The sequence below is a fragment of the Mustelus asterias genome, chromosome 20, assembly GCF_964213995.1.
Source record: "Mustelus asterias chromosome 20, sMusAst1.hap1.1, whole genome shotgun sequence".
Classification (NCBI taxonomy): Eukaryota; Metazoa; Chordata; class Chondrichthyes; order Carcharhiniformes; family Triakidae; genus Mustelus; species Mustelus asterias.
The window spans coordinates 72,069,109-72,080,441 of record NC_135820.1 but is presented as its reverse complement, the minus strand read 5'-3'; the positions used below and the strand labels follow the sequence as shown (position 1 = coordinate 72,080,441).

The 11,333-nt window shown below is 46.4% G+C and overlaps 1 protein-coding gene across 1 annotated transcript in view; it reads left to right on the top strand.

The window, feature by feature from the left end:
* Positions 1-671: 671 nt before the first annotated feature.
* Positions 672-11,333, top strand: part of LOC144508622 (microtubule-associated protein 1 light chain 3 alpha) — a 45,955-nt gene continuing 35,293 nt past the window's right edge. The window contains exons 1-2 of the mRNA XM_078236817.1: positions 672-1,022; positions 4,120-4,175. Of these exons, the coding sequence (XP_078092943.1) occupies positions 983-1,022; positions 4,120-4,175 (96 nt within the window). The 5' untranslated portion in view covers positions 672-982. The remainder of the gene's footprint in view (positions 1,023-4,119; positions 4,176-11,333) is intronic.

The window sequence follows — 11,333 nt, the reverse complement described above, 5'->3', positions numbered from 1 at the left end:
GGCACAGTGGTTAGCACTGCTGCCTCACAGCACCAGGGACCTCGGTTCAATTCCCGGCTTGGGTAACTGTCCGTGTGGAGCCTGCACGTTCTCCCCGTGTCTGCGTGGGTTTCCTCTGGATACTCTGGTTTCCTCCCACAGTCTGAAAGACGTGCTGGTTAGGCGCGTTGGCCATGCTAAAAATTCTCCCTCCGTGTACCCGAACAGGTGCCGGAGTGTGACGACTAGGGGATTTTCACAGTATCTACATTGCAGTGTTAATGTAAGCCTACTTGTGACACTAATAAAGAACATTTTTAAAAAAGCTTTAATGTAAATCAGCATGTGTAGGGACAATGTGTGAATGGAGGAGGGATCCAGGGCAGCAGAGTTTGGGATTCGCTGGGCATTATGGAGAATGGCAGTTTGGTCAGGATAAACAGTAAATAATGCAAATATTGAATCGCCAGAGAGGAGAAAAAAACTACAGGGCTAAATTAAAATTATCGATAAGACAAGATGGTCAAAATCTATTCAGTGGCGGGGTGGTGGGATAATTTTCACAATTGCAATCCTTGAAAGCACAAACTTTCTGCCGACCAAGTTCTGTCAAGATTAAAACCTCGACAGATCTCATTAGGGTAACTGTAACAATCCCATTTGTTGTTGATGTGATGTGACCCGAGTGACTTTGAAATATAATAAGATCGTTGTGTGTGTGTGTTCGAATGCAGTTCAACGGCTGGACTTTAACGGAACAAACAGCAGGAGGAGGGATGTTTGTCTCCGGCACCTTCCCCTCTGTGTGAGTGTGGAAAGGGGGTAAATTAACATTGGCGAACCTGTCACTTTCAGCCACCCCCCCTCCCCTTGAAGTATCCTTTTGCGTTGACGTCAAAGTGTTCACGTGATCCGGTTTGTTACATCGCCCTGTGTTTGGCTACATCAGGAACTGCACCCTCTGCTTCAGCTGATCATTCTCGGGGTTCTCCTGCTCACAAAAATGCCTTCTGACAAGTCATTCAAACAGAGGAGAAGCTTCGGTAAGTACAGTGGGGGAATGGGGGGAGAGGAGAGAGAGGAGATCCAAGAGGGAGAAACAGGAATGGGAGAAAGTATAGCAGCCAGGGAAGAATCCTTGGTGTATGTCTCTCTCTCTCTCCTTCTTCTTGCGGGGCTGTTTTCCTTCTCTCTCTCTCGTTTTGTTTTTTTTTGCCTTTGACCTTCTCTCAGCTGACTGTGGGGGGGTGATACTGGTGTGGACTCAGTTAAACAGCTGTTGGGAGGACAGGCAGATCCGACTCAGGAAAGGGAGGAAGAAATATAAGAGACGGAGGGAGGGAGAGAGAGAGGGCGATCAGTTGTAGGCAACAAAAAAGGAAACCGTCTCCTAAAAGTGCCTAACAAAGAGAAAGCTCTCTCTCTCTCTCTCTCCCTGAGATCCCGAGGAGCCTGAGGACAGTGCATTAGCAGCCAAACGCACACATCTTTCCATGTCCCATCTCCCATTGAAATGAACCTCGATTATGATTTCATCCCTGTTCTCGACCTGTCCATACTGTGAATCCCCAGGGCTTCAGTTGTGTCCGGAGCTATCCTCATAATTCCTGGGATAGGGCTTTCTAAGGGATGTGGATTCTGTTGTTGTTGTTGTTGTTCACACGTTGGAAGCCATTTTACAGTAAATTTGTCCATTTTTAAAAAACACTGTTTTAATAACAAAGAGACTTACCTCCTTCTTGAGCGCCCCATTCGGTTTTTTTTTCTAACTTAACAATGCGTAATTTAGCTTTTAAAAAATCAGTCATTCCCCTGTTGAATAATCTGTTCAAAAATAGGTGTTTATAAAAACCTAAATGATAGTTCGTCGCTACAATAAACGCTAGGGAGGGCCCTTGTATATAATGCGCTGTTTTGTTTTGCATTTAGCCAGACGTTCTTGTATATTTACTTTCAAATCCAAGGGCAACTTGTACCCTGGTTTGATTGCAGAGATTATTTTCTGTTTAACTTCAATTGCATGTTTGGTATGTATTTGTAAATCAAAATAGTTACTGACCAGGAAGTGTTTTTTCTACCATTCATTTAACTGCGGGACCTTTGATTTAATTAGATTTTTTTCCAAAAAACTAATTTATAATATTTTCAAAACTGATGTGGAGCCAGTTTAAGTTAAAGGGGTGTGACAGATGGTGCAATGCACGCTGTGTATTTATTGTTATTAATTAGGAGCAGGTTAGGGGTTTGGCCTTGAGTGCCTCAGAGAGACTGAGATTTCAATGTGTTTTCATCTTCTGAGATGGTACGGACATTTAAGAAGAAATTATCTGGACTTCCCGCACTAATCTGTCAGACAAAGGTGTTGGGGGATTTAAACAAGATTTACTAGGATGCTACACGGACTTGGTGGTTTGAGTTATAAGGAGAGGCTGGGTAGACTGGGACTTTTTTCTCTGGAGCGTAGGAGACTTAGGGGTGATCTTATAGAGGTCTATAAAATAATGAGAGGCATAGATCAGCTAGATAGTCAATATCTTTTCCCAAAGGTAGGGGGAGTCTAAAACTAGAGGGCATAGGTTTAAGGTGAGAGGGGAGAGATACAAAAGGGTCCAGAGGGGCAATTATTTCACAGAGTGTGGTGAGTGTCTGGAACGAGCTGCCAGAGGTAGTAGTAGAGGCGGGTGCAATTTTGTCTTTTAAAAAGCGTTTAGACAGTTACATGGGTATGATGGGTATAGAGGGATATGGGTCAAACGCGGGCAATTGGGACTAGCTTCGGGGTTAAAAAACCCTGAACAACATGGACAAGTTGGGCCGAAAGGGCCTGTTTCCATGCTGTAAACCTCTATGACTCTATAATTATTCTACATCAGTTACTGAGTGAGGCCTAGTGTGAGAAAGGTTGTCTCTCATGGAGTTGGACCTTGGCTTTTGTTCCTTCAATATGAATTCAAATGGCAAATATTGGCCCATAGTTTCCAGTCTTAGGTAAAACCCAGATCAGTTTAATGCTGATATCTAATTTAAGTTTTTTTTTACTAGATTAACTAGATTGTGACTTGCAGAACTGTACCCCATTTTGCCCTTCCTTCCACAGAAGGCATAAACACATTCCTCACTAATGCACGTTAATATTGTAATTCTGCCTGTAATATTGCTTGCCAGTGGTCCAATAATTCGACTACAATGTAACACTTGTCCTTTTATTGTTTAACTGCCAGATTTTACTACCTATTACCAAATCCATCGTATAAATGCTGAAATATTGGGGAAGTTTTACTTTTAATGTGACAGGGCCCATTGCAGCTTGGGAGTTGAAATTGCCAAGAATGTGAGTGTTGTTGACATTTACTGGTTCATTGCATTTTGTTGATGTGGCTGCCTTCAGCCTTACTGATTGAGAATCGAGAGGCTACCGAGCTCCTGAAACACCTTCCTTTCCTTACTCCCTCTCTACCCTTCTCCCAAATGCATTCTTGTGATGTGGAGCCCCTCCCTGCCTGCTCAAACCTCGCCAAGGAACCAAGGACATAGCCCCGTGGTACAGGAGCTGTACACACAACTGGTGTTGTTCACCCCTTTCTACAGACCCACCCTATTTCCTCCCCCCTCCCCTCCACTGAACTGATCTCAACATTGAAACTAGAAGCAGGAGGAGGCCATTCGGCCCCTCGAGCCTGCTCCGCCATTCATTTTGATCATGGCTGATCATCAAATTAAATATCCTGATCCCTGCTTTTCCCCCCCATATCCCTTGATCCCTTTAGCCCTAAGAGCTATATCTAATATCTAATCAGTTTGACTAAGAGAAACCCTAAGCACCGCCAGTGCTTTGGGAGGGTGTGACAATGCCCACATCTTACCCTCGTGGAGTGCCCACTGACCTGGACCACCCGCTTTACCTGCCTCAAGGAAAAGGATCTCGCCCTCTCAACCATTGCTAATGTGCTGCTGGACTGAGCTCCCTCAAGGCCCTGTACAACCTGCAAGCAGCACAGATTGTATCCTGTAATGACCCAAGGATAGTGTGTGAGATGCACCTCATTTCTCTCAATGCAACTGAACTAAAGAAATCAGCTTTCCCAGTGATAGCTGAGTTCAGAATAATTTGCCTGACTTTTCTTTCTATTTGTGGCACAGCTGATCGAATCAAAGAAGTTCAACAAATCAGAGACCAGCATCCTAACAAGATACCGGTAAGTGGCCTTTCTTCCCTATGGTCAGAGTTGAACTCTAAATTTTACTTCAATGGGGCGATGGAGTTGATTGTCAAAGAAGACTATTTTTGGGGGGGGGGCGGAATTAGAAGAATGTATGTGGCACAGTGGTTAGCACTGCTACCTCGATTCTCGGCTTGGATCACCGTCTGTGCGGAGTCTGCACGTTCTCACAGTGTCTGCGTGAGTTTCCTCCGGGTGCTCCAGTTTCCTCCCACAGCCCAAAGATGTGTGGGTTAGGTGGATCGGACATGCTAAATTGCCCCTTAGTGTCAGGGGGACTAGCTAGGGTAAAATTCATGAGGTTGTGGGGATAGGGCCTGGGTGGAATTGTGAAACCAAAAGAGAAAATGCTGGAAAATCTCAGCAGGTCTGGCAGCATCTGTAAGGAGAGAAAAGAGCTGACGTTTCGAGTCCAGAGGACCCTTTGTCAAAGCTGGGTGGAATTGTGGTCGGTGCAGACTCGATGGGCCGAATGGCCTCCTTCTGCACTGTTGGGATTCTATGTGTTTGACATGACTTTAAAACCCACTGTAGAAGAAGGAATGACTGACCTCAGAAGGAGGGGGAGAGGTGGGACTAATTCAGATAAGATCTAATACAGAGGCGATGGGCAGAATAGCCTTCCGTGCTGCATCATTCTGCGGGAATCATTACTTTTCAGTTGACAGCCTAAAGGCTGAATGGGGATGAGGGAGCATTTGCGAAGGTGGGGCGGACATTGTTGTTTTGTTGCGAGTTGTGGCTTACTGTACACGGGTCTAAATGGTATTTGAATGTATTTACTTGGTGGGTCTGTGAAACATGGAGTGACTGTGTGTGTGTGTGTGTGTGTGTGCGTTGGCTGTCCCTGTAGTCTCAGTGTAGCCGCCTCCCTCCCCGGGCGCTGGTCAATTAACTGCAGCGACTCTCCGCCCAGGCTGCGCTCTGCAGACTTGGAGCTAACAGGTGGAACTGAATCCCCGACTGTCAATAAAGCAGAGGGAGAGCGAGAGAGAGCATTACATCATGGCTTTTTACCGCATTGCGTTTCGGGTAGGAAGCTTAAGTCATGGTAGCTCCCAACACAATAGAACTAAATGATAGCCAGGACATCACAACCCCCAGTCCAAGACAGCAACACATCAGTGGGGAATAGGGCTCTCTTTAACCCTTGGCCAGCAGAATATTTTTAAAATCACATAGTTTGCTTATTGCACTCTTTGTGTGTTGGGAGCTAGTCTTAAAGAGACTCTTGGTAGACAGACTGTACATTTCAGTGTTGGTTTAATTCGAGTTTGATATGACTGTGTTCTTTGGGTGAACTTTGGGGGGGTTTTGGGGGTACAGGTGTGGTAGCGTTTTGAGAATTTGGGGCAAGCTTGAAATTTTAGAACTTTTTTTTTTAAAGGTTTTGTTTATAGTTGGCCTTTTTTGTTTCTGGGTCTAGGGAGGAGATGGTTGGTGAGGGAAAGTCAGCATTTGTAATCCTTGCTGGTAACTATACTTACGAGGAATAACATTTTGCTCTTAACCCTTGTCCCCACCTCCCTCCAAAATTACAGTGGTTGGGGCGGCGCTGTGGCACAGTGATTAGCGCTGCTGCCTCACAGCGCGAGAGGCCTGGGTTCAATCCCGGCCTCGGGTCTGTGTGGAGTTTGCATGTTCTCCCCGTGTCTGCGTGGGTTTCCTCTGGGTGCTCTGGTTTCCTCCCACACTCCAAAGATGTGTGGGTTAGGTTGATTGGCCATGGTAAATTGATCTTAGTATCAGGGGGATTAAAGGGTAAATACATGGGGTTATGGGAATAGGGCCTGGGTGTGGTCAGTACAGACTTGATGGGCCGAATGGCCTCCTTCACTGTAGGGATTCTATGGATTCTATTCTATGGAAAATTTAACCTTCAGCTGAAGAAAGACTTTATCATTTGGTGGTGTTTATAGAACTGTCCCTCTCCCTGGATGAGTCACTGTCGTCAATGGGTGTACCTATTAATGACGAGGCCAAAATTGGGTGTCAATCTGAGAGTTTGTGGGTGCCATGATTTAATTGAAGGACAGAACAGGGTAGAGGGGCTGAATGGCACACTCCCCATTGGGGCAACACAGTGGTTAGCATTGCTGTCTCACAGTGACAGGGCCCAGGTACAATTCCTGGCTTGGGTCACTGTCTGGGCGGAGTCTGCACGTTCTCCCCATGTCTGTGTGGGTTTTTTCCGGGCGCTCCAGTCTCCTCCCATAGTCTGAAGGACGTGCCAGTTAGATGCATTGGCTAAATTCCCCCTCAGTGTATCCAAACTGGTGCCGGATTGTGTCAACTAGGGGATTTTCACAGTAACGTCATTGCAGTGTTAATGCAAGCCGACTCGTGACACTAATAAATAAATTTAAAACTTTATTCTTGATAGAATATGAGTGTGGCATTCATACCAATATTCTGTGCCCTATCAGTGATGAGAAAGCCTTAGCACGGTGACCTACAGTTAGACCTTTACATCTGTTGAACACATTGGCCATTATTGCCCGTTGGTGTCGGGGAGCTAGCAGGGTAAATACATGGGGTTACGGGGATAGGGCCTGGGTGGGATTGTTGTCAGTGCAGGCTCGATGGGCCGAATGGCCTCCTACACTGTCGGGATTCTATGATTCAAGTCTTGATGTTGAGCAGCGTACTTACTTAGCTCGATAGAATATGGCAGATACATGAAGGTCCAGCTCTTTGTAATAATCCAGCGATCCACAGAAACTATGCGCAGAGAGAAGCATGGCCATTTGTGCAGCCACACTGCAGTTCAACCCCTGAGCAGTATGCATCACACACCTTTCTCATCAGCTGTGAAGTAAGCAGGAGAATGACGTTTAGCGCCATTGCAGTATGCGTACCGTTTACCCTGCACAAATGTTTAAAATACACTGAACGGACCAGACCTCCGTAATAACCATCGCCCAATAACTGGCCCTTGCCCAATAATGACCCAAAAAGAATTTCCCACCCCCATTCCCAGCGATTGTCCGCATTGGGCAGAGAATTTATTTCCTGTCCCTTGTTCAGATGGGTTCCAATATCTTTATTTGTGTATGTTGTGGAGACGCTGGTGTTGGACTGGGGTGCACAAGATGACAAGGTGGGCAGCACGATGGCATAATGGTTAGCACAGCTGCCTCAAAGTGCCAGGGACCCGGGTTCAATCCCGGCCTTGCGTGGGTCACTGTCTGTGTGGAGTTTGCACACTCTCCTCGTGTCTGCGTGGGTCTCCTCCGGGTGCTCCTTCTGCAGTCCGAAGATGTGCGGTTGATTGGTCATGCTGAATTGACCCTATTGTTAGGAGGATTGGCAGGGTGAATATGTGGGATTACGGGAATAGGGCCCAGGTGGGATTGTGGTTGGGTGCAAACTCGATGGGCTAAATGGCTTCCTTTTGCACTATCGGGATTCTATGATGAGAGGCCATACAACAACAGGTTATAGTCCAACAGGTTTATTTGAAGCTTTTGGAGCATTGCTCCTCCGTCAGGTGAGGCCAATGTAGCATTAGGTCAAAGGTAATATTCTTATTCCTCTTACTTTAGGTTCTGGCTAAACTTTGGCTTGCGTAGCGACATAACAAGATGAGAGGATACATTCAACCACCATCTGTCTCTCTGAGACTATAATTTGAATGTCATGAGCTCCGTTAACTGTTGGTGGTTAGCGCTGCTGCCTCACAGCGCCAGGGACCCGGGTTCAATTCCGGGCTCGGGTCACTGTCTGTGCGGAGTCTGCACGTTCTCCCCGTGTCTGCGTGGGTTTCCTCCGGGTGCTCCGGTTTCCTCCCACAGTCCAAAGATGTGCGGATTAGATTGATTGGCCGTGCTAAAATTGCCCTTTAGGGTCCCAAGATGTGTAGGTTAGGGGGATTAGTGGGGTAAATCCATGGGGTTATGGGGATAGAGCCTGGGTAAGATACCCTTTCAGAGAGTTGATGCAGACAACAAAGGGTTGTGAACGTATCCCAGTCCATCCCGCAAACCAGCCTCCTGCCCATTGACTCTGTCTACACTTCCCGCTGCCTCGGAAAAGCAGCACAATTAAGGACCCCGGACATTCTCTCTTCCACCTTCTCCCGTCGGGAAAAAGATACAAAATTCTTAAGATCACGTACCGACCGGTTCAAGAACAGCTCCTTCCCTGCTGCCATCAGACCTTTGAATGGATATTAGATTGATCTTTCTCTACACCCCAGCTATGACTGTAACACAACATTCTGCACTCTCTCCTTTCCTTCTCCCCTATGTACTCTATGAATGGTATGCTTTGTCTGTATAGCGCACAAGAAACAATACTTTTCACTGTATCTCAATACATGTGACAATAATAAACCAAATCAAAGAGTTAATGGGCTGAATGGCCTCCTTCTGCTGGTAGGGATTCTATGAACTGGTTTCGCAAAGCTGCCTGGTCCCAGACTATCTCATCTCAGCATCACCTTGTAGAAGAGGAATGTGTGGAACACTGGGTCCACAGTTCTGTAAGAAGTTTAACAACACCAGGTTAAAGTCCAACAGGTTTATTTGGTAGCAAAAGCCACACATTTATTTGGTAGCTTTTGCTACCAAATAAACCTGTTGGACTTTAACCTGGTGTTGTTAAACTTCTTACTGTGTTTACCCCAGTCCACCGCCGGCATCTCCACATCATGTCCACAGTTCTGACCAAAGCCAGATCTCACTAAAGTTTCCAAGTCTGATGTCTTTCTTGGATCATACTTTTTTGCCCTTTAAATGAAGTTGAAGATGATTGTTAAACTGAAGTATTAGTCCCTCTCCTTCCTGAGCCTGCACCAGCAAACGTGTTTTGTCAACATTTTGCTGACTGGAGATATTAAAGTCATAACATGTTGTAATTTAAGACCATTCACTCTTGGTTGGCAATTCCTGCAGTGCTGTTCAAATATTGCTCAACAGGGTTGGCACCTGAGTGTTCACAGAACCTTGTGGACCATGACATTGAAATACTTCAACTTGCATGTGGCTCAAGTTGTCAACACCAACCAAGGTTTAGGATTATCTGCTAATAAAACAACAATGAATTAAACTGCCAAACCAACAATAATTTAACAAGAACAATCAAAACAAAGTATGAACACAAATAGCTCAGAGCTCTGTGGTCAATCTTGTAGCCTAAGGACTCCATGGACTGCAGTTACAAATTTCACTGGGGACATCAGGTATTGTGAAATAGTGGGACCCTCGTCAGTAACCGGCCTCCCCAATCATGTGCCAGAGATCTCTTGAAGCAAAACGCCACGCTGGTGCCAGTACAGAGCGAGACTGCGGATAGTTGGGAACCTGTCTCGGGGGCAGGGAATTCAGATGGTGTTCGTAAAGCAGAAGTGGAAATGAATAGGGTTGGGAAGCATTTTCCGATCAGGGCCATTGTGATCTCCTGGACTCGTTTCGATCGCCTCAGGGGGTCGGAGAGGAATTTCCCAGATTTTTTTTCCCCATATTGGCCCTGGGGTTTTCACTCTGGGTTTTCGCCTCTCCCTGGAGATCACATGGTCTGGAATGGGGGGGTGGGGGTGAGTTAATAGGTTGTGATGAACAAAGCATCGTAGCTGTGAGGGACAGCTCGGTGGATAGGATATTAGGATGTAGATAGGCTGGAAAATTGGGCGGGGATCCTGGATTCAGGATTCAATCCTGGACCGGGGAGCGGCGTGGGCTTGGAGGGCCGAAGGGCCTGTTCCTGTGCTGTATTGTTCTTTGTTCTTTGTTCTATGAGAAGCTGCCTTATTGCCCCAGTCCATTATCCCCAATCTCCTCCTGTCTCAACCTCATGGCCTATAAAAGGTTAAATGCCTTTGTTTTGTGTTGGTTCACATTCCTATGCCCAAGGGCTTATTATGTGTACGGTCAAAATTTATATACTGATATTGATAGGCAGAGGGATCTGGGTACACAGGTCACTGAAAGTGGCAACGTAGGTGGAGAAGGTAGTCAAGAAGGCATACGGCATGGTGGGCGGCACGGTGGCGCAGTGGTTAGCACTGTTGCCTCACAGCGCCAGGGACCCGGGTTTGATTCCCAGCTTGGGTCACTGTCTGTGTGGAGTTTGCACGTTCTCCCCGTGTCTGCGTGGGTTTCCTTTGGGTGCTCCGGTTTCCTCCCATAGTCTGGAAGGCGTGCTGGTTAGATGCATTGACCCCGACATGCGTCAGAGTGTGACGACGAGGGGAATTTCACAGTAACTTCATTGCAGTGTTAATGCTTGTGACTAATAAATAAACTTTAAAACTTTACTTTAAATGCTTGCCTTCATCAGCCGGGACATTGAGTTTAAAAATTGGCAAGTCATGTTGCAGTTTTATAGAACCTTAGTTGGGCCGCACTTGGAATATAATATTCAATTCTGGTCGCCACACTACCAGAAGGGTGTGGAGGCTTTGGAGAGGATACAGAAAAGATTTACCAGGATGTTGCCTGGTATGGAGGGCATTAGCTATGAGGAGAATTTGGAGAAACGCGGTTTGTTCTCACTGGAACGACGGAGGTTGAGGGGCGACCTGATAGAGGTCTAGAAGATTACAAGGGGCATGGACAGAGTGGATAGTCAGAGGCTTTTTCCCAGGGTGGTAGAGTCAATTACTGGGGGGCATAGGTTTAAGGTCCGAGGTGCAAGATTTAAAGGAGATGTATGTTTTTTACACAGAGGGTGGTGGGTGCCTGGAACTCGCTGCTGGGGGAGGTAGTGGAAGCAGATACAGTAGTGACTTTTAAGGTGGGGTCTTAACAGGTACATGGGAATAGAGGGATGTGGTCCCCTATAGGGTAGGTGGTATTAGTTCAGTCGGGCAGCATGGTCTGCAGGCTTGGCGGGACGAAGGGCCTGTTCCTGTGCTGTAATTTTCTTTGTTCTTTGATATACTATAGAGGGCTATGGACCAAGGGCAGGCAGAAAGGATTAGTTTCAATTGGCATCATGTTCGGCTCAGCATTGTGGGCCGATGGGCCTGATCCGGTGCTGTACTGTTCTCTGTTCTCTGTTCTGTGATAATAACCCTCCAATATCCGGTGGGTTCAGGAAAGACAACTTGCAATATGATGTTCCCCCTGTGGCAAATGAAAGAGAAATTACTTGACTGTGCATTTGTTGATCAGACAAAGACCTTTGACACAT